At 36.8% G+C, this 24,465-nt stretch overlaps 2 protein-coding genes across 5 annotated transcripts in view; both read right to left on the bottom strand.

Moving 5' to 3' along the window:
- Window positions 1-5,611: 5,611 nt before the first annotated feature.
- Window positions 5,612-15,409, bottom strand: LOC120772061 (vesicular inhibitory amino acid transporter). Of its 3 annotated transcripts, none has more exons than XM_040100448.1 (4): window positions 15,262-15,409; window positions 14,508-15,072; window positions 8,699-8,855; window positions 5,612-7,534 (listed from the first exon to the last, which is right to left on the bottom strand). In XM_040100448.1, the coding sequence occupies exons 2-4, from the start codon at window positions 14,719-14,721 to the stop codon at window positions 6,238-6,240; spliced, it is 1,668 nt and encodes a 555-aa protein (XP_039956382.1). In that variant the 5' UTR covers window positions 14,722-15,072; window positions 15,262-15,409; the 3' UTR covers window positions 5,612-6,237. The 3 variants fall into 3 exon arrangements, with proteins under 3 accessions (XP_039956382.1, XP_039956381.1, XP_039956383.1); XM_040100447.1 differs by having other exon boundaries at window positions 15,272-15,409; XM_040100449.1 differs by having other exon boundaries at window positions 14,508-14,645; window positions 15,272-15,409.
- Window positions 15,410-20,502: 5,093 nt separating this feature from the next.
- LOC120772515 (putative transcription factor SOX-15) overlaps window positions 20,503-24,465 on the bottom strand; it is a 36,092-nt gene continuing 32,129 nt past the window's right edge. For both annotated transcript variants that reach the window (XM_040101163.1, XM_040101164.1), the window contains exon 4: window positions 20,503-22,387. In XM_040101163.1, the coding sequence (XP_039957097.1) occupies window positions 20,748-22,387 (1,640 nt within the window). In that variant the 3' untranslated portion in view covers window positions 20,503-20,747. The remainder of the gene's footprint in view (window positions 22,388-24,465) is intronic.

Genomic DNA, 24,465 nt, shown 5'->3' with positions numbered 1-24,465 from the left:
TGTTTGGATTTGGTAATACCTTTTGTTTGAGTCAAACAAAAAAAACAATCACTTACATGATCCTTTGGTTTCGTCCAAATCATTGGTATAGCAAATGACAAATGTTTAGGTTCTTGTTTAGCCCAACCTAAAAGGAGCCTCACACACGTTACACAACATTTATGTGGAACCCAGGATTTGTCTTGATTCCTCACAGGAAAACCAAAATAGTCTAAATAGCACTGTTCAATTAGTGATGTGACGCTGGGATGTAAAAGTTAATTCTTCACAAACATAACAAAAATTGTCCGGGTTGTTCAAACACTTTCGTGGCATATTTACGATCTAACTAGCAGAAACAAAACTGTTATATATTTTTAATGAGGGTACACCAACATAAATAAAAATCATAACAAAGTTCATGTGACAAAAACAGTGTTTACCAGTGTAATTTGTTTAATGTTTAAAATGAATTTAGATTCTACTACACAATCCTTTTTATTGCAAGACTGTTTGATTTGTATCTATCATCACACATTGACCTAAAAAAAGAATTTGTCATTGCTTACCACTGGTGGGGGGAAATGAAACGTCTTTGTTTGAGTGAGAATTTATTCATTGTGATTTTTATTTGATATTTTCGTTGCTTATATACAATTTTTAAAACTATCTTAAATAACTATATATATATGTATGTGTATATGTTTGTAGTATGTATTGAGCATATTGTTTATACTGCTTGATATATTTTATGCTAAGTACAGGGGTTGTTTTCAAGTGTACAATTGTGTGTGTGTGTTCAATGTTATCTCATCTGTAAATTTATGACTTGTATCCCAATGCATTTTTATTATTATTAGATGTGCATTGCATGTAAATGCATTATGTATATATGTATGTATGTATGTATATTAATATATAAATATATATTTAGTAGAATTTCGGCTTTGCTGATAAGTAAGCATGTTTAATGATATTTGAACAAAGACAAAGATTTGAACGAAACGCCTTCAGATTTTTCTCCATTAGACGGTGCTGGATAAACACAGTAAACATCTGATCAGTGTTGCCAGAATATTTTTCCAGCGACTACTAGTGTCGACTCTAAAACCACTAAAAGACCACTAGCGCTCTCTCCAAGCTGAACTAACTAATTTAAATATTTAAACGAAAAGGAAAGAAAAGTCATAAAATTGAAATTTAAGGTATTTTAAATAAATAATTATTATTATTCGCAAACTAATTTAAAAGTTTATACTTTTAAAATGATAAAAATACAATGAAAATATTAAATTATTTTTATCTATTAAACTAATAACAGAGATTAAAATTTTTTATTTATTATTTTTGTAATTAGAGATTAAAAATGTTTTCTTCTTCTGAAGAACTATCGACAATATTTTCAAGCTCATTTTCTTGAGAACGATAAGCATCTTTAGTGAAACTCTTTGCCGAACGACTTTATCGTGACAGCATTTTCCAGCTAAAGATAAACCAGCTCGCACCATCAGCAGTGATCTCAACATTGGTAGATCCATCTTATTACGCTTTTTACTTTTGATTATGTTCATATTACTAAAAAGTTTCTCGACGTCAGCATTAGAGTGAGGTAATATCAAAATCGACATAGCAAAAGAAGCCAATTTTTTGAATCTTCTTTGTCCTTGAGCATCCTTAAAGGCCAAAACTTCATGCCAAAACTTTTTAGTATCTTCAGATTCATTCCACTTTAAGGTATGAATTCGATACCATTGGTCGTCTATTTGTACAATCAAGTCTTCACTTTTCTTGTGATTAAAATATTTGATTAAATCAGTAATAAATTGTTTGTTAGGGTTTAGTGCACTATCAACACAACAGCCACTGATTATATGTATATCCGTGAGACAGCTGATTCAATTGATAACCACCTAGTTTGAGAGGACTGCACGATCTTCAGTGGATCTTTTCCATTATTTATTGCTTTATACAAATCTTTATATTTAGCTTGTCTTGACGCAGATCGGGAGAACCAATTGTAAATTTCACTAACTATATACTCTAGATTTCGTGGTAAAAACTGTTTGGCAGAACTAGAGGCGGCTAATTGTAGTGAATGACATATACAACGGACTAAAATCAAATGAGGGACCTCTCTTTTTAATTTCGCGTAAACACCTTCATTTGTAATTCAAACCGCTGAAGAACGTCTTTAATTGCAGAAACAATACTATTAGCATCACAGTCATTTAACGTTACTAAATCTAAATATGTAGATACGACCTTCTCGAAACGATAACTGTAATAGATTACTACAATTCCTAGGTTTTTCATAACATCAATATCGGTTGATTCATCAATTAGAATACTGTAAGGTTGACCTTTCAAACCTTCTTTTAGTAGATCAAAGAAATGTGGTGCCCAAACATTCATGATGATATTTGAACACTTTGTTCGATGTAACTTTATTTTATCCTCTTCATTGGTAAAAGAGTGATTAATAGCCTGCCCTAAATGATCAATCACACATACGCTCGTGTGCATGGCTGCAAGCAATGAAACCCGAGGCTCTTTTGTTTTTGATACTTTAGTATCTATTGGTTTGAATGGAAGTTTTGGATGAACCGTGATAATCTGTGAATGATTTACATATATAATGTATTTTGTATGTAAATAATTGAAACTATAACTTTATTAAAATTGTTATTTAAAGAAAAAGTGAGTAATAGCATTTTCTTGATGTTTTTTGGTCGTTGTATAGTATGACTTTTTAAATCTGCATGGTGATTCCGCAACCTTATACCGCATAATCTATATTTAGCTACTTTATTGCCGTCATTATCTTCTACAACTTGTAAGCAATCTTTTAAAATAGGGTCTTTGAGCCAGAAATCTCTAAATTTTTGAGAATACTGTCGTTTACTAAACATTGTTATATGAGTATATTAATGATGGAGGACATTACAAGTAAATTTTTACTTTAAAAGATTTAAAAAATGAAGATTTATTCTGCCACGAAGAAAGAAAGAGCGAACAAGATAAAAGAGAACGTATGAGTATATCAAACAATTGAGTATAGTGGAATGTAGTTGTTAAAGAGGGTCCCCCCTTGAGATATAACAGGCTATCTTTATTTGTCTTATTCGTAGCTTTTTAAAAGCTTAAAATAGAACTAAAATATCTTATGGGGGAAGCAATTGTGAAGAATATGTACAATATATATGTATTATTAATTTTCTGTATTTACCGTCAGAGGGTATTTACCACTACAAAAACCACCAGCCACTAAACAAATTTTTTTGCCCACTAGAGGGAAAGTAAAACCACTAGTTTTAGTGGTAAAACCACTGAGTTGGCAACATTGCATCTGATATTTTAAAATGAAGTAGTGCCCATTTTGTATGGTTAAATCCCAGAAGAAATTTCAGATTCCATAACTAGTATGAACGGGTTGTCACATAATGAAGTTACGGATTTCAAAAATTCTAAAAAATTTTATGAGGATAAAAAAGAGTGTGTAAAAAGTTTACTCGAACGCATTTTGAAGAAAGTAGAAATGCAATAATTTATTCTGAAACAAAAGGATCTATATTTTACGGTCCTTACTGACTTTTTGGTAAAAGTGGTGAATGAACGCTTAAACTGGCGAAGGATTTCGATTACTTTCAAAGCTGGGGAGTTTTCGTAAGTTCGAACGACATGACCTTGCCAGCGTAGCCGCTGTCTTTTAATTCGCTGAACTATGTCAATGCGATATTCGCCGTGGCCAACGCGCAAAGAACCATAAATCTTTCGCAGAACCTTTCTCTCGAAAATTCGTAATGTCGACTCATCAGATGTTGCCATCGTCCATGCCTCTGCACCATATAGCCGGAGTTTGGTTTTTGTTCTCAGTCCGAAGTAGTACCTGTTGGGAAGAGTTATTCTGTGTTGGATTTCGAGGCAGACATTATTATTGCTGTTAATACTGGTTCCAAGAGAGACGAAATTATCTACGACTTCGAAGTTATGATTGTCAACAGCGACGTGGAAGCCAAGTCGCGAGTGCGGCGACTGTTTATTTGATGACTGGAGATATTTCGTCTTGCCATCGTTCGCTTCCTGACCCACTTGCTTTGCTTCTTTTTCGAGTTCACTACGTGACCCATTTGCTTTGCTTCTTCTTCCAGTCTGGAGTCAGCAGAACTCACGGCAATATCAATATCATCAACATAAGCCAGCAGCTGTATACTCTTATAGAAGATTGTACCAGCTCGATTAAGTTCTGTGGTACGATAGGAAGTCGCCTTGTCTGAAACTTCGTTTGGTATCGAAAGGCTCGGGGAGCTCCTTCCCGATCCTGACGGAGCTTTTGGTGTTGCTCAAAGTCAGTTTACATAGCCGAATTCGTTTTGCGGGTATACCGAATTCGGACATAGCTTCATAGAGGCAGCTCCTTTTCGCGCTGCTATCCCCTGGTAGTGGGCGCAGATAGTGGGGTCTCCATTTTTGTGGATTGGCATGCTTTCGTCCGACCATATTTTACGAAGAAGCTGATGCATGCTCCTTATCAGTTCTTCGCCGCCGTGTGTGAATAGCTCGGTCGGCAATCCATCGGCCCCATCCGCTTTGTTGTTCTTCAGGCGGATAATTGCTATTCGAACTTCTTCATGGTCGGGCAATGGAACGTCTGCTTCATCGTCACCGATTGGTGAATCAGGTTCGCCTTCTCCTGGCGTTGTACTTTCACTGCCATTTAGCAGGCTGGAGAACTGTTCCTTCCATAATTTTAGTATGCTCTGGGCAGCGGTTACTAGATCACCTCTGAGGGTTCTACAAGAGTATGCTCCGGTCTTGAAACCTTTGCTTAGTCGCCACATTTTTTTGTCGAATTTTCGAGCATTACCCCTGAGCCAGCTTGTCAAGCTTTTCAAACTCACGCATTTCGGCCTCTCTCTTTTTCTATCTGCAAATGCATCTCGCTTCCCTCTTCAACTCTCGGTATCTCTCCCATCCCGCACATTTTGTGGTCGATCGTAACGTTGGGAGTTAGGCAGTCTGTTTTCTCTTTGACCAAGTATCCTCTGGGTAGCCTAAGAACATCCGTTTGAAAGCGAGCTAAAGTAAGAAGGCGAAACAGGGTTGTGCGCTGGGTTTGGGACCCGCCCCCAATGAACAGAATAAATATATGGCAGTCGAAAAAGTCTTTTCGATATTGTCAATAGATGTCGTTGCAGTCGCATATTTCCAATGCTACCAATCACATTGCGTCATATCATATAGTGTTGGAAAGATGATTTTAAGCTTCATCCAACCAAAAAAAAAAAATCGGCGAAATTGAAGAAAAGTTACAGCTGTTCAAAAATGAGTGAAAATAATGAAGAAACTCGCTATATTTTCAAATTTGTGAAGTTTACGGAGACAATGCAGTATAAGTTCGTGTAGCACAACAATGGTTCGCTCGCTTCCATTCTGGAAATTTCGAAATTTCGATTTACACTGATGGAATATTGTCTCTAGCGGAAAAGTGGCAAAAAGTGGTGCACCAAAATGGTACATATAAATAAACGACTTTTTCGACCACCCAATATATGAATAAAAAAAATTTATATTATCAAGATCGTTTCACTTGAGTCTTATCCGAGGACTTTATATTCACAAGAAAACAACGTAATAAAGGCTATACTTTTAATGTATTTGAACATTAAAAAAATTATCCATATAATTTAATACATGTACATGTATATAAGATCTATCTATAATATTTGATACAATTATCATGGAAGACATGTTTCAACTTTAATCTTAAACTATGCACACATACATACTTACATCAGCGTGCATTTCGATTATTTCTATGTAAATAGTATTATTATATTATATATGTATGTATGTATGTATATATATGTGTTAAATCGTTTTGGAAGACATTTTTCACTTTTCCTTTTCAGGCTATCTTACTTTGTATAATTATAAATAAGTATTTATATAATGTTTATGAAATATCTCATTTACAACATTATTTTGGAAGACTTCGTTTTCGTTTCATTTTGTTCAAATGGTCTGTTTTGACTTATCGTTTAAGTAAATAATAAGCAAATTTAGTTAATTTCTTAATGCAACATAAATTTCCCCAAATACATATGCGGAATGCGGAAACAAATTTCATGAGTTCGTTCACCTTGGCAACATACGATCTGTGCTTTCCAATATTAGTTTTTTATTTAATGACCCACCGAGGAATCTTATGGAATATTCTATAGTATTTGTGCACCACTTTTGCCAGGAAGAGTGACCCTCTTAAAATGGTAGCCCCAATTCAAAGGCGTTAATTAATGCATTGCCAGAATCGTAAATGCCTATTACGCCAAACAAGACTCCCAGAGCGATGATGACGTAATCCTTTGCAACTTCCTTTTGATCCAATAGATGGCCTTTGATTTTCAAATGGAAATAACAAGGCCAGATAAAGCTCAGCATAGTCCCGGTGAAGCTACCAATGAAACCCATTAGAATTGAAAAATGTGGTATGAAAATAGCCATCATAATTGTTGCAACTATCACACCGACTCGAAATCCGAGGCCCCAAACTTTTAGTTCCCCATCCAAATGCCATATTGTAGGAAATTTCGTTTTTGGTGCTCCCCTGAAGAAATTACGTTCAAGTAGTTCGCAGGCAGCGTAATAGGGCAACGGATAGCTAAGTAGTGCCTTTATAACCAAAAAGAAATTCACCAATCCTTTAAAACCCTGTGAGTGCAGATTGTTTGTAATTACTTGTTGTGTATCATCTTGGAAAGTGAGAAAGCAAATGTAGCCAAAACCGGCTTTAAAAATCGCTGCTGCTATATGTGACCAATCCAACATCCAGTTGAATTTAGAACGGTCGATCATACTGCCTTCTAGTGAAGGCAAAAATATTTGCGATGTATATGAGAAAACAATCACGCCCAATGATATTGGAAAATTTTCCATATCAATGCTCCATCGTACTTTGGACCAACCCCATTCCCCAATCTGTAATATGCAATAGCCCAAAATAATGGCATTAATAACAATGTGAGACATGGTGCACCAGAATGAGAGTGTCGATACCATTTTCAGAGATTTCAAAAAACCCATTGGTAACAAGAATATTCCCACGAACATCATCCAAGATCGAGAGTCAAAAGAACCTTGAGGGTAGGTGCCTGCCAATAAATCCCCACACACCACTACATACAAAATGCATGTCATTAACAACTCAATCAATTGGGCAATGCTAACGGCACGAGCACCCAATTTTGGTCCAAAACAAACCTTTGCAATGGCAACATAGCTGTCACGAACTCGTATCATTTGGCCGGTGTTCGGGTCGGGTTCATACAAGCACTGCACCAACACTTTTCCCGTATAGCAGCAAATGTATGCTATGCCGACCATTGCTATGATAGCCCAATAACCGCCGTGCAGTACAGCAAACGGCAGCGAGACGATGAACATTCCTTGAATCGCATTGGTGACATTCCAAGCGGCCTGAAATTCGTCGATATTTGTACCACCGCCACCTTCACCTTCGCACACAAATGAGCTGCCCTCTGAAGCTACACTTCCTTGTCTGAAAGAAAAACAAAATTATTTTCTTTTTCTCTTTACATTTCAGGTTAGATAGAAAATGATGATTGCTTACTACTCTAAAGAAAAACAAGAGTTAAACAATGAGTAACGGCACGAGATATACATAAATCACACAATTTAGGGACATCACATGAGAATTAAGAATTAACGTCATAAATTTGTGTACAGTGCCTTAAAGAAATAAAAAAGTTTCTGTGATAAACGTAATATTATTTTTTAAGAAGACTAAATAAGAACGAAATATCTTCTTCTTTGAAAAATTTGAATAGGATTTTGAAATTCTATGTCTCAGGAACTATTTGACCAATTTGAATACGAACTTGTTGTGTGAGGTTATTTACGTATTATTGTACGTTACCACAGCTACTTCCCATATAACAAACTTTAAAATTCCAACTGATTATTTCACTTTACAGTATAAAAATTAAACGTCATTGCAAGAGTATAAAGTGTTCGGTTACAATCCGAACTTAGTTTCCCTTCCTTGTTCCCTTACTTGTTTATCATAAAATTTTAGTTCATTTTAGATACATCAGAAAATGATGATATTAAGTTTGCGCCGAAGTTTATAACATCCAGAAGGAAACGTCGGAGAACTTATACGAGATGAGTCGATTTAGCCATGTCCGTCTGTCTGTCTATATCTACACCAAATAGCTTGAAAATTGGTGTATGTAGAAATCATTTTTCTAATTTCGGTTTTTCGGTCTGTTTTTGGAAGAAGTTTGCTAAATTTGGTAGAAGTAATACATAAAATGATTTCGGGTGCTATAAAATGAGGTTAATCGAGGTAGGTGACGCTTCGAAAGAACGTTTAATATATTGTTCAAAAATATTTGAGGATGGAGTTAAAACTCTACGCAACGTGGGTGCACATAATCGATCAATTCACAAATCAACTAAAACGACTAAATATTGTATGAATCGTTCTTACAAATCAGGGCACAGAAGTTTTGTTCTTATTCTCAGATCTTAAGAAAATTTTTTCTCAGAAGAATGCGAAGAGTCTGAGAAATATTTCGAAGCAAGCATTGGTATATCCTACAAATGGCATCAAAAAGTTTGATGATTGCTTTAATCAGTGATCAAATCCAGTCATTTCGACACTATACGACAGTCAATTCGTCTCTATTTTTATATTTACCTGAATCCATCCGTTTGTTGATATCGTCCGTCGTATTCATTAGCTGTAAATGAAGTGTTCTGATATTCTTCATTTTTGTATTCTGCATTGTCGGTATCCTTCCACCCATTTGGATTGCGAAAAGGATTCAATTCGGTTGGCCTTTCAGCGATTTGCGCTAGAATGGAATTAAATCGATAACTGTCTTTCAAAATAGATGAAGATGCTGTTATAAAATAGTTTAGAATAAGCACATTTGAGAGATATTAATATTTTAGTTTTGTATTTAGTACTTGGTTTTATGATCTTAACAGCAGGTTTAACAGATACCGCTTGGACACAGCATTTTTTATGACTACTCATAGTTTTCTAATATCCGCGAATGCAATACAGCAGACAAATCTTATCAAAACATAATTGTTTTAGAATCTGCAGTATTTTGGGATGTTGAACTTGCCTCTGTACTCGTACCAATATATCCATGTATATCCAACAAATGTATATATTAAGATGGATAGAGAAAATAATAATACTAAAACAGGTTCTTAGACACATCTACGAAAATCTTCCCAGTCATGAGTACTTCATTGCAATGAGAAACACCTCCATCATATAGTTTTCTATTTTTTTCTTATTATCAGACAGAAAAATTTAAATATCTTTATATGTGACCTGGTCTACGGAAAGGGGGCTTAGGTGTCAAAAAAAAGGAGAGCAATTAATGAGATAACGAGAAACTGACGATTATTTCTAACAGCTTTTCCCAGAAAACTAGTTTTCGCACGTTGGCTCCCTTTTCGTAGACCAGGTCACATATATAAAAAGTACGTGTCACGTTGTTTGTCCGCGATGAACTCCTAAACTACTGAACCAATTTTGGTAAAATTTAGCACATTGTGTCCAGTTCGAACCAACTTAAAAGATAGGATAGTTAAGACAATTCATAAATAAAGAATACAGTAAAAGCTCTCTTAAATGGACGCCCCATTAAGCGGACATCTCCATTAACTATGGGCATTGTTGATGTGTATTAAGTACAATCTATTAAGCGGACAACTCTATTCTGGTCAGAAACGCTGGTAACCAGATATTGAGAAAGCAGCCTTAAATTCGTTATTATTTCCAATGAAATTTATTTCTATAAACATATTCAAACCTAGAGTACAATTGTACAATCCCTTGGATTCTTATACCGACAAAAACATTTCGCCTTTATTCGTAAATAAAATTTTCAATGTATTGAATAGTACATATAAAATGTATACCACAGCAACGAGTGGCCGGATCCCCTAGCCTTATGTATAAAGATTAATCGCTAATTTTGTCGCTAAGTGCATAACTCACAACGTCTGGACCAATTTGGCCAATTCTTTATTATACTCTCGCAACAAAGTTGCTAAGGAGAGTATTATAGTTTTGTTCACATAACGGTTGATTGTAAGTCCTAAAACTAAAAGAATCAGATATAGGGTTATATATACCAAAGTGATCAGGGTGACGAGTAGAGTTGAAATCCGGATGTCTGTCTGTCCGTCCGTCCGTCTGTTCGTCTGTCCGTGCAAGCTGTAACTTGAGTAAAAATTGAGATATCATGATGAAACTTGGTACACGTATTTCTTGGCTCCATAAGAAGGTTAAGTTCGAATATGGGCAAAGTCGGTTCACTGCCACGCCCACAAAATGGCGAAAACCGAAAACCTATAAAGTGTCATAACTAAGCCATAAATAAAGATATTAAAGTGAAATTTGGCACAAAGGATCACATTAAGGAGGGACATATTCGGACGTAATTTTCTTGGAGAAGTGGGCGTGGCCCCGCCCTCTACTAAGTTTTTTGTACATATCTCGGAAACTACTATAGCTATGTCAACCAAACTCTACAGAGACGTTTTCTTCAGGCATTTCCATATACAGTTCAAAAATGGAAGAAATCGGATAATAACCACGCCCACCTCCCATACAAAGGTTATGTTGAAAATCACTAAAAGTGCGTTAACCGACTAACAAAAAACGTCAGAAACACTAAATTTTACGGAAGAAATGACAGAAGGAAGCTGCACCCAGGTTTTTTTTTAATTAAAAATGGGCGTGGCGTTGCCCACTTATGGACCAAAAACCATATCTCAGGAACTACTTGACCGATTTCAACGAAATTCGGTATATAATATTTTCTAACACCCTGATGACATGTACGAAATAGGGGTGAAATCGGTTCACAACCACGCCTTCTTCCAATATAACGCTATTTTGAATTTCATCTGATGCCTTCTCTGTATAATATACATATGTACATATATAGTACATTAGGAACCAATGATGATAGCGGAATAAAACTTTACACAAATACGGTATTTGAAAGATATGTAAATGACGGATAATGAAAGCTCGATTATCACTTTATCATGCGAGAGTATAAAATGTTCGTCGACACCCGAACTTAGCCCTTCCTTACTTGTTTTAATGTGCGTTGAAGTTCAAAGATAAAAACAGCCTATTTCTTTTTCCCATACAAACGAATGGATGTTTGTTTGTTAGTAATGTAATGCTCAAGAACGGCTGAACCAATCTTGATGAAATTTTCAGCGGTTGTTCGCTGTGGATCGGGGAAGGTTCAAAAATAAAAAACAGTATGCTTTTCGTGAGGAAAAGTCGGAAAATTCATATTCTTCATATTCAATTTTCTTTCATACAAAGTTCTTAGTTTAATTTTTTTTGTTTTGTTTTTCAGTTATTTAAAGCGTTCAAATTTGTTGTTTGCTTTCTTTATTCCGGCTATTCAAAAGAAAAATTATTGAAAATTATTCAGTGAAAACGTTATATGCGTTTCACACAAAGTGATCAATTCCAGATTGAAATTTTTACGATGTCACAAAGAGGTCGCACTAATATCGGTCGGCGTTCTTTTTAGCAGCAACATATGTACATTGGCAGCCCAAGGCACATGACCGAGTACTCCCAGGATGCGATGACATACGTGCAGAATTATGGATCGCGGTCAATCAGCAAGCGATCGTCACGATGTCACGACTTTTCAAACAACAGTTACGATGTTTGATGGACTTTCAAGATAAACTCATAGCAACGCTATGAGTGGCAAAAGAGAGGTCTGTCGCACGCACACATTCTTTTTTGGATGGTGGTTACACCAGATCAAATTGATGAAATCATTTCTGCGGAAATTCCTGATCCAGAGAAAGATCCAGTATTATGCGAAGTGATGAAAACCAATAAATGCACGAAACACTATCCACGTGCTTTTCTTTCGGAAACACAAACTGGAAATGATGGATATCCACTCTATCGGCGTCGCTCAGCAGACGACAATGGCAGAACATTCAGCATTCAATTTAAAATAGTGAATATCGAAGTTGACAACATTGTATTCACCACTATTGTCTAATTCACATTCAAAACTCATATCAATGTTGAGAACACCGCTAGTAACAAAATTAACATTGACGAGTTTTTTCTCAACTTTCGTCAGTGATCCGTTTGCGAGAACATTGCTCTATTCGGAAATAACTTGATATCATACATGAAATGCATCGTCGAAGAAATAGTTACGCAGAAAGCAAGGCCAACCAGTGGATGGACATCCAGGTGTGTTCTCAACTAATGCATATTTTACCATTTTTATTTTATATCCATCCGAAAAACAGCGATTTCTTTTACCTTCGGTTGCTATTGATTAATGTACGCGGTTCAACTTCATTTGAGTCATTGGTCAATGGTACGGTGTGTGCAACTTTTTGAGAAGCATGCCAGCAATTGCAATAGCTGGAAAATGATAATCACTGGAATCAAACATTTGGACGATTAGATAGCTACTTCGCATGCCACTGAAGTTCGCACATTTTTCGCGATGATCGTTTCAGCATATCAGCCTTCAAATCCGCGTCAATTCGGGGATACGAACAAAAACATTGCCGAAGACATTTTACATCGTTTTCGCTAAAAATTGGAAATGAGTGAATTCCGGTTGATACTTCCGGTGGTTTGATATCAATTCCATCTGCCATTTATCAATTCACGAAAGATGAACTCATCACGAATGTTCGGATATCGGCCAAATTATCGTAACTACGATTCCTTAAGTGCACGCGCAATTTTTGCTGCCAAAAATAACGATATTGTTGACTTAAACTGGAAGATTCAAAGTCAAATTCCGGGAGACTTACGTTCATACAAATCGATCGAACGTCTTGACAATGAAGACGACGCCTTGAATTATCCAGTGGAATTTCTAAATTCTTTGGATAGGCTTGGTATGCCACCGCATCATTTGCTTCGCAATCTTTATGCGCCGAAACTGTGTAATGGAACCCGACTGATTGTGACACAGCTATCGAATACAAGGGGCAGAATGCTTGATTCTACGAATTCCTTTGAGTTGTAATGATTTGCCATTTCAGTTCAAACGCATTTCGTTTCTAGTGAAAATTTCATTTGTGATGACAATCAACAGGGCACAAGGATGGTCGCATAGTGTAAGACATAAATTTGGAAATGCTATGTTTTTCACACGGCCAAGATACGGATATACATGGCGTGCTCACGAGTTGGGAAACCATCTTTCCTTTACACCGGAACAGAAACCAAAAAATGTTGTTTATCAAGCTGCGTTACATTGAAAAAAATGAAATGATAAATTCAACTTTCTTTTCATTTCAAAGCACATAAATTCACGCAGGACAACGGCTGCGGGGTCTGCTAGTTTAAAAATAAAATTGAATGTTCTACGAAATGATCTCTTACGATTTGTGTAATAATCTCATTACAGTTAGTGTGTTTGTATTGTTGTAAAAGCGAGTAATATAAAGTCAACCAGTAAGTTTAATTCAATCTTTGTAAAGAACTTAATACCATGTTCAGACCGACACTTAATCACACGATTTCGGCTGTTGAATGGATTATCCCACTAATCTTAAAAATTTATCAAGATTTCGCCATACAAAAATGACAGTTCCAAATCACTTCATTGAAATGATTTGAAACTGATCCACGCTAAATCTCTCTGTGCGACTCTGAATTTGGGCAATCTACTTGTCAGCACTGGAAATCTGTTACATTATCACAGCTGATTTAGACACTACAAAGGAAAAAAATGTAAACAAACAAATTTTTTTTAAAGCAATGAATCTAATTTCATCTGAAAATCGACAAATGAAAAAATGCATCCATTATTTCTATTATATGGAAAATATTAAAAAAAGCCGTCTTTTTATTTCAAAATACTATATGACAATCTTTTCTTTTGATAAATATTAGGCGATGTGAATTCTTGAATGACAATAACTGCTGTTTTTTGATCTTTCTAACGGCAGTGAGAACACTTTTGGGTTATGAAATGCTTAAATATAACCTAATCTTTTAAATTTTCGGTCTGAACATGGTATAAGACAAATAACTTTTAGATGAAAGTAATAAAAAGTTTTCGAATATTATATTGCATATAAACGCAAAACTTATTACACGTTTCACAAAGTTAGTACTGTGGTCTGAATATCAGAAAACCATCGTAATGCTAAATAAGTGGGGTTATGATTACACTCAAAGTCCGAAAACCTATTGAAGTACTGTACTTTAGCCTGATTTCGAGCTCTCAAAGTGAATTTTTGCGTTACTTAAGCTACATATGTATTTATGAGCATAATAACGTGGATAAAGTATTTGCTCTAAATAATCGTTTTAGCAGCCACATAGGCTTGTATGTTTGTACATCGGCTTAATGTACTATATTCTTATATATAGCTTTGTTTGTATGCATAAGTGTGTACTATATACTCGTAATTTACCATTTTATATACAAGCATTTAGATTTTCCATTTACCTTGATATTGGCCCTCGCCAGCCCCTCCATTAAACATTCCTTGTGGATGTGAATTGAAGTTTTGTTGCGCCGTTGCCGCTCCTGTTGTGTTACCTCCTGGTTGCTCGTAGTCCTTCTTCTCGGGAATGTGCTGACGAGCTGTTTGCACGGCAACATTTATAATATTTTTAATTGGCGGCAATGGTGTGGACTTTAATTTATTAATGAATGACATTTTGGCAAATTAATGTTGTGACAATGAGGTGGCGACGTTCGCTTTTGATGGTGAAGGTGACGGTGACGGTGGCGGTGGCGGTGGCGGTGACGCTTATGGAAATGTCAAAACACAATTACACTATTTGAATTGATGTGCTCGAGCTTATCGATTTTACGTAGCAGACAGATAATTTTGATTTTTCTTTCTGTCCACCGACTTAAAAATAATTCATTTAGATTTCCGTAAGCTACTTTTCCAACAAACACTTTGGGCGTAATGTCTCCGAGTTACCAATAGCTTTATGTAATCAACTCCAATGATCATCTCGAATCTGGACAGATGGATGCACAAATGCGTTCTTTATTTCATCTTCACGAAAATAAAAACGAAACGATAAGCGATAATTAAAGCAAATGCATATATATGTATACATATGTATGTGTGTAAGTTTCCCATGAAATAAGTAACTATGAAAACTCTACAAGCCTGTAAGCTGTGCTGTGGTATGTGGTATGTTGTTTTACTTGTTGTATTATAACTTGTTCGATATCAGCGTACGAGTATTTACTTGCAGTGCTCTATCACGTTTATGAAATTAACAGCATTTATTGTTGAATAAAATTAAAACAAAACCACTACGAATTTATATAACAGAAATCTTATTACGGTAACTAACTGTAGTAGGACCCAAAACGAATTGAAGGCTTATGCTGTGCACGAGTAGAAAAATGGGATTTGCGCATGTGCCAAAAATTGTATGTATTTGCTAGAATATGACTGCATCTCTTGTGGATGCTGTCGGCTGCGTAGTAAATTGCTGTCACATATAATATGCTGAAGAAAGTCGATGATTTACAAAATTTTCAGTGAAATTTAAAAATTTTAAGAAACTTAAATTGACAAAGATAAAAGGTATCCCCAATCAAAGTGTTTGACTGTGGTATCCTGTGAATACTGCTCAAAAAGGTCCTGTATGGAATGGATTTCCTGTGGGTGGCATCATTGGCCGCTAAATAGTTTCATTCGCATAATATCCGTATTTTAAATACGTAAAATAATTTAGTTAAAATAAGCTTATAATAGCATATCAAAAGTCTCCACTTACCGTTAAAAATGCTATTTAATTATTTTCTCAAAGAAGATATTTTCCCTTCCATATGGAAGCAAGCATTTCCTTTAGCAAAGTTAGGATTTAGAAAGTGCAAAAGTGTAGGATATACACACATACACTTAAACGCAATTATCTTAAGCTAAATAATTTTTTGTATTCTCCTTCTTGTTTATAAATTTAATCTTTTTGTGTTCAATTAAGATTCCCTCTTTGAACTTTGAATATCAATTTATTTAATTTTTTTATTCTTGTTCCATCACATTTAATTTTTGAACTCTGGCAACATGTTGCAAAGTCTCGCCATCAAACCAAATAAAACCGAGATGGTTTTATTTACTAGAAAATACAAGATCCCGGTGGCACTGCTGCCGTAAATGGGAGACATCCGTCTGTAACCGGCGGATATAGTGAAATATCTAGGGCTCATCCTGGATAAAAAGCTTTCATGGAAGCCGAGGAGCGGTGAGCTTTTCGGGGAGAAGCTTAGTAGATAGTTTACTGTCAGCAGCTCTCTATCAACTCCAGCTTCAGACTTCCTGACTATCCAGGCCGGGATTGCAGCCATTAAGGTAACAGTATATTTACTGCTCCGGAGTGTAGCCTCCTTCAGAGAAGTGACCATCCACTCAGATAGTAGATCGACGATATTAGCTTGGAACGTATTAACAGTGCGTTCAGGGCTGGTCAAGGAGTACCCAACCTCGATATCAATAGCATCCAGAGTCTTTGTTATAAGACTGGTATGGGTTCCAGGCCACAGCGGAATCGCAGAAAATTCTAAAGCTGATGAGCTAGCAACCAAAAACCCTAGAACCGCTTTCGGTAGAATGAGTGTCGGTCGGTGCCACGTGTCCTCTTGTGTTGTACTACTAGCGTTCACGTAGCAAGGCTGGGAATCTTGCCATCTGCAAGAGCTGTATGAAAGAAGATGAGGTGGAAACAACTCAACACTTCCTTCTTAACTGCACCGCATTTGGGAGGTCAAGACTTAAACATTTGGGAGCGCATTTCAGACATCCCGGTTCGGTGGGAATGGAAATTAAACGCAAATTTGTATTAGCTAATATGCGTTTTGCTAGTTTATAAGTTCGAACGTTGGAGTACTGCTCTCTCCTCGTGCGATCTTTGATCAACCATCTAACCTAAACTATGTAATAGCCCGAAAAAAAACACAAATAAGGAAGTACTTTTTGTATAAACATGACACACATGGAGTAAAATCACCCGGATATTATATGTTAGTTATATGGAGCATAGGGCAAGTTTTTGCACAATTTTATCCATTTGAAGCACAAAGATACAATGTTATCAGTAAAACACGCTGTCTCATTATACTCTCGCAAGAAAGTTGCTAAGGAGAGTATTATAGTTTTGTTCACATAACGGTTGTTTGTAAGTCCTAAAACTAAAAGAGTCAGATATAGGGTTATTATATATACCACAGAGATCAGGGTGACGAGAAGAGTTGAAATCCGGATGTCCGTCTGTCCGTCTGTCCGTCCGTGCAAGCTGTAACTTGAGTAAAAATTGAGATATCACGATGAAACTTGGAACACGTATTTCTTGGCTCCATAAGAAGGTTAAGTTCAAAGATGGGCAAAATCGGCCGACTGTCACGCCCACAAAATGGCGAAAACCGAAAACCTATAAAGTGTCATAACTAAGCCATAAATAAAGATATTAATGTAAAATTTGGCACAAAGGATCGCATTAGGGAGGGGCATATTTGGACGTAATTCTTTTGGAAAAGTGGGCGTGGCCCCGCCCCCTACTAAGTTTTTTGTACATATCTCGGAAACTACTATAGTTATGTCAACCAAACTCTATAGAGTCGTTTCCCTCAGGCATTTCCATATACAGTTCAAAAATGGAAGAAATCGGATAATAACGCCGCCCATCTCCCATGCAAAGGTTATGTTGAAATTCACTAAAAGTGCGTTACAACAAAAAACGTCAGAAACACTAAATTTTACGGAAAAAATGGCAGAAGGAAGCTGCACCCAGGCTTTTTTTAAAAATTGAAAATGGGAGTGGCGTCGCCCACTTATGGACCAAAAACCATATCTCAGGAACTATTTGACCGATTTCAATGAAATTCGGTATATAATATTTTCTTAACACCCTGATGAGATGTACGAAATATGGGTGAAATCGGTTCACAACCACGCCTTCTTCCAATATAACGCTATTTTGAATTCCATCTGATGCCTTCTCTGTGTAATATATACATTAGGAACCAATGATGATAGCGGAAACTTTACACAAATACGGTATTTAAAAAATATGTAAATGACGGAGAATGAAATCTCGATTATCACTTTATTATGCGAGAGTATAAAATATTCGGTGACACCCGAACTTAGCCCTTCTTTACTTGTTTTCATTTAGATAACTCACGTGTTGGCCGATATATGCGGTAGAAAGTCATCTGGAATTTCGAAAATCGTTGTATTGGGTAAATGGGGGCTAAACGAAGTATTGAACCGATTCAACTTATTGTTGACGTATATCTGCGTTTTCATGGAAGGATTATCGCTGATTTTCAATTATATGTATATCGCACACATTGACCGATATGTGCGGTAAAAAGTTAACTGCAGCTACTGTGGTCCAAATATTCGGTACCTAGGGGCTTGAACAGTTTTTTGTCGGATTTCAACAATTTTTGGCATACACTAAAAGCATTATTTTTGTAAAGTTTTATCCCGTTATATTGATTGTTTCTTGATTTGTACACTGGAAAGAGAAGAATAAGATGGAATTTAAAATTGTTTTATGTGGGAAGTAGGCGTGGTTGCAGTCCGATTTCACCCATTTTTGCAGTACTGCATAGGAATGTGAGTAGAATATAATAAACCAAATTTGGTAGAAATCGGTATGGTGGACCTCGAGATATGTCATTTTACCTAAAAGTCGGCGGTGCCACGCCCATCGTCAGTTCTTACCACGGCCTCTATTAAGCTCTCTCACATCATCTCGAGTGTTAAATTTTATGTAGTTTTTGATTTATTGCGCTCTTACCAGTTGTTACCAGTACAGTTATATGGGGAGTGAACGTTTCAAATTTAGTTGTTGAGGATTTAGTGATTTAGGAGATATGTGTGTTTATTTAACCTATTAGAGAACGGGGCCACGCCCATTTTTTCAAATTTTTTAATCAACAGGTGACCCTTGCTACTGCAATCCTCTGTACCAAATTACAGTACTCTAGCTTAATTAAGCGCTTATTTATGCCACTTTATAGGCTTTCCTTTAATGGCGTATTGTGGTCATCGCAGTAGTCCGATTACGTCCAATTACGCTCATCTAAGAACTTAGCCAAGGAACATATGCGTTATTCAGATATTTAAATTTTTACTCAAGTTACAACGGACGGACAGTCACCCGGACTTCAACTCGTCTCGTCATTCTGATAATTTAATGTATGTATGGTTATACATTAGGGTGTGTCATTCTGAGGCAACCTTTTTTTTTCAACTGAAAAACAGGCTAAAAACTTTCGAAAATGTGAAAAAGAAAGTCACTCAAAAGATGAGCTCTTAATATTAATATTAAGAGGTGCCTATTTCAAATTTTCTGTTTTCCATATAAATTACATGGAAAAAAAATCATTTGTTTTGTGGTGGTTATTGTGTGGAGATTATATGTGCACGCGATGGCTGCCAGTAGGGATGGTAAACTCGATTCCGATTCTACTGGAAAATCGAGTTTTCTCGTAAAATAATCGATTTTTCGAATGTCAAGAATCGATTCTTAATCGACTTCGACTACTGAAGATCGATTCCGAAAAATCGATTATTTCACAAAAAAAATTATTTTTTTCCATGTAATTTATATGTAAAACAGAAAATTTGAAATAGGCACCTCTTAATATTAATATTAAGAGCTCATCTTTTGAGTGACTTTCTTTTTCACATTTTCGAAAGTTTTTAGCCTGTTTTTCAGTTGAAAAAAAAGGTTGTCTCAGAATGGCACACTCTATTATACATATATGTATCTATCTTAATTAGTGTGAGGTGGTACGTACTTGTATAACCGTTAGATGAATGAAAAAAAAAACAACTTCTAAAAAATGCTTCAATAATATTTTTACTTAAGATATTTATTTATGCTACAATTTATTGAAAATCAATATTAGATATCGTAAAAAATATCCACTTTTTCATTCAATATCAATTTAGAATTCCCTGATGCCCTTTGTACACCAACCATCCAGAATAAAAACGTCCATCACGTACTGTCATAACTAAGTTACATACCTAGTTTCTCAATAAAAACCGCAAATTTTAAAAGATAACATATATACATATACATACATATGTACAAATATTTATTGTCTTCTTACAAAGTTAACATTTTTAGACTGATTTATTAATTCCTAAGCAATTTATTGTAAGTACAAGTTGTACAAGAGTTCTTCTGGTAATGAAATAATACAATACATGTGTAAAATTTATTCTAAAGCTTTTACAACCATTTATGAATTATTAAGCTAAAAAATGTTGTACGAAAGTTCTTCCCTTAGAAAGAAACTTAAGTCAGATATGTCTACATAAGACCGGACTCTGACCGGAAATATCCTACATGTACGTAGGGTATGTACTACATACATACTTATATCCGTATTTGACTTTAAAACTTGGAAGGATGGGCTATGTTCGGGTGAAATAAAACATTATGTACTCTTAAAAAATTTGAAAATCAAAATTTAACGTGTGTAATTAATGACAAATACTGGGGTTTAGGTTTCCTGCTAATGTAGTATCATGGTTAGAATGAGGCTAATATATTTCACAGGAAAATGTTAAATCTGGTGGATATGGCATAACCGCAAGGCAGGTCTCTCAATAATATTTATTTATGCATATAGTTTCAACAAAGTGCTCCTACATAAAATGTTTTAATAATGCTTCGTTAGGTGTTACGGATCCTGTCAATTACTGTAGCAGGTTTTCCTCACTCCAGCCAGTATGTTACTAATTTCGTCGTCTTTGCGTGCGTCGAATATTCTGTCGGCGTTTACAAATGTCGCAGCACTTCCAGCAGCATTTCGTGTATATGGTGCAATGGGCGACTGTTGCAAAGGAGTAGCCATGGCGTCGATGACACTATTCTGTGCACTGATGGACATCAATGGTGTGCTGGTAGGAAGAACGGTTCCCGTACTATTTGCGGTGGAAACAAAGTGATTATAAGAAGGGTAGCCATTTTGCAGTTGTTGACTGTGCACTTGCTGCGGGTGGTGCGGATGATGAGAGTGATGATGGTGGTGATGTGGAGCGTAAACAGAAGTGGTTGGCTGCTGTAGAGGTAATGCCAATTGGAGTGGAAATGCTAGCGACGTCGGAGGAGTACATGCACTTGACGCTGCTAGCGTGTAAGGCAGCTGAGTATAGTAATTGGAGGCGACAGCAGGGATAACCAATGAATTATTGTAAGCTTCGAAGTCGTCATAATTGTGATTCGTATCTGGATATTTAGTGAATTTCATGTCGCCATCCGCTTTGCCATGATCCATTCCATTGTCACAGATTACATGAGTAAAGTCATTTTCCACGCCGCCCGAGTATCTTGCGTATTCATCGAAGTGCATATTGGGCGCGTAGGTGCTTGGCAGCGTTGCAAAGCTGTCTGCTGTGTTGGCAATTGTTTGATGGAGCGTACCAGCTGTAGAGCTTGTATCTTGTGAATAAATTGACTGATAGCTAGGACCACAATTAGTGCTAAGTGTACTTTCCGTGGAAGTAGTAAATGCAGTGGCAACTTCGCAATTGGATAATGATTGCCCCGCGTTGGTATTGCGTATCGAAAGGTTATCGGACCCGGAAACTGGTGGATAAAAGGTACCTTTTACTGAGTAACCATGATCGAGTAGTCCACGACTATTGCACGTTACGTACATGCCACGGGTAGTAATGACCGCCTTAGGTGTGGACGTCAGAGGGTATGAAACGTAAGAGCTCTGTTGCGGCTTAGTCTCCATTTTGCCATACCTAGGCACTTTCACCACATCCTTTTCGGAATTTTGCGCATTTGCCGTTTGATTTCGATTTGGTTTTGTTGGTTTGTTGCCGGCCAAGTGATTGCCACCCTTCGGGTTTGATTTTTGCAGATTTGTACCTATGGGTTCATTATTACACAAGGTCGATTGGCAATTGATCGAGTCCATACGCTCAATAGTGTCGGAATTGCTACAGCATTCTGCTGTGGCAGATGGGGAATAGTTGGATCGCAATTTTTGGTCGTAAATAGTTTGATTCGAGCAATTTGTCGGATGTGGCTGGAATCGCGTTGTGGAATTCTCTTCGTTGAATTGGTTATAAGGTTGACTCACTGCTGGTGAGCTGGTCATTTTCTGAGCGCCAGCGTTGGGTTTATTGGCAGTGGCGACTTGATTGGACGAACTATTCTGTTCTTTTGCGGATGGTTGCACAGCACGTATTTTCGATTGTTTCTTTCGCCGTGGTCGATATTTGTAGTTGGGATATTCGGTCATGTGTATCACTCGCAGCCGCTCTGCTTCTTCTACGTAAGGCCGACGGTCCTGAGGAGTGAGGGAACGCCATTTCTTACCTAAAAATAAATTAAGTGCTTTGTATTAAAAATACTATATGTACTTATTGCTTTAAATAATAAAGTAATATGTACGTATACATATGTATATCTTTCTTGTATACATATCATAGGATACGTTTCCGACGTGACCAGTTTTCGACCCTGCTTGAAAACTGATATTGAATTTAGGGAAAGGTGTTGATACCAACTAAATCTGCTCAGTTACAGAAACAAAAAAAGCATTCGGCTCTGATTTTCTGTTAGTTTAAGAAAATTTCAAATATATTGAAGACAACTTTTATAATTACTACAGTATATCGAGATTGGCAACCCTGCGTTGTGAGAGAGCAATCAGCTGACACGTTTCTACGGCAAAAATCCAAATGCCGTGGAAATCTACGGCATTCTACGGCAAAGCGGAAGGGAGTAGCGTTTTTCGCTGATCACTTACATTGCGCTCCCATAAGATAGGTCATATCAGCTGACACGGGCCACGGGTTTACGTTGTTGGCTGATCACGCTATTAAGCTAGTGGTTACAGATTTTGCACAAACTAGGTATGAGATGGGCCTGAAATTTGGTATTTGATGTGGCCAGGGCAGCTTCTTGAGCTTCATTTTAGAGATAACTTTTGATACGACGCAAATGTCAATACTTTTGTAAAATATCGGAAAAAATTGCAGCAAACGTTTACACAAAAAATTGAAATGTCATTAATATTTTATAAACTTTGTAGACTTATTCCAAGGTGTTTTATAAGGATTTTCGCATTTTGTCAATAGATGTCGTTGCAGTCGCATGTCTCCAGTGCTACCAATCGCATTGTGAAACGTTAGAAAGATGAGCTTTTAATCTTTATTCAACCAAAAAAAATGAAATTTGGCGAATTTGAAGAAAAGTTACAGCAGTTCAAAAATGAGTGAAAATAATTAAGAAATTCGTTATATTTAGAAATTTGGGTACCACATGAATTGTCTGTGAAAAATTTAATGGACCGAATTAACATCTGCGATTCTTTGCTGAAACTAAATGAAACTGATCGATTTCTGAAGCGAATGGTAACAGGAGACGAAAAGTGGATCAAATACGACAATAATGTGCGAAAAAAATCATGGTCAAAGCGTGGTGAAGCTCAACAAATGGTCACAAAGCCAGCATTGACGCCTCGAAAAGTTTTGCTGAGTGTTTGGTGGGATTGGAAAGGAAACATCTACTTTGAGCTGCTCCAGCCTGTTCGAACGATTGATTCTACATGTTACTGTCAACAACTAATGAGTTTGAAGCAAGCAATCGAAAAAAATGGCCAGAACTGATCAACTGAAAGGGCTACGTCTTCCATTAGGACAACACTAGACCATATACATCTTTGATGACTCGGCAAAAACTGGGAGAGCTTGGCTGGAAAGTTTTGATGCATCCACCATATAGCCCTCATCTTGCATCATCGGACTACAATTTGCTTCGGTCAATGCAAAACTCTCTTAATGGAGTAAACTTGGCTTCAAGAGAAGCTTGTGCCGCAGTTTTTCGCCGAGAATCCTGAAAAGTTTTACACTGATAAAATAATGTCTCTAGCGGAAAAATGGCAAAACGTGGTCGACCAAAATGATACATATTTGGTTCATTAAAGTTCATTATGTAGAAGTTCACGCAAGTGATGAAAGTTCTCTGATCGCCATTCACTTGGGAGTGGCCAGAAACGATTCTTTTACATATGGCTCAAGCAGCTCACGACTTCCGGTCTTTGACCAAAGTATCGTCTGGGTAGCTTAAGAACATCCGTTTGAAGGCGAGCTAAAGTGAGAAGGCGAAACATCCCCTCCACAGGGTTGTGCGCTGGATTTGGGACCCACCCCGTAAAAAAACAGTACCAATGAAAACTAAACGACAGCCTCGGATGAGAGATCTCTCTTTTGATGACGACCATGGCAAACGAAATAAGGACTACGATTGAGGGCATGCACCTGGAATGTTCGGTCCCTTAATTGGGAAGGTGCCGCTGCCCAGCAGGTTGATGTCCTCGTTAGAGTGAAGGCTGACATCACCGCAGTCCAAGAAATGCGATGGACGGGACAAGGACTGAGGCGAGTAGGTCC

The sequence above is a fragment of the Bactrocera tryoni genome, chromosome 3 (assembly GCF_016617805.1).
Source record: "Bactrocera tryoni isolate S06 chromosome 3, CSIRO_BtryS06_freeze2, whole genome shotgun sequence".
NCBI classification, from domain to species: domain Eukaryota; kingdom Metazoa; phylum Arthropoda; class Insecta; order Diptera; family Tephritidae; genus Bactrocera; species Bactrocera tryoni.
This window is presented reverse-complemented; position numbering and strand designations above follow the sequence as displayed.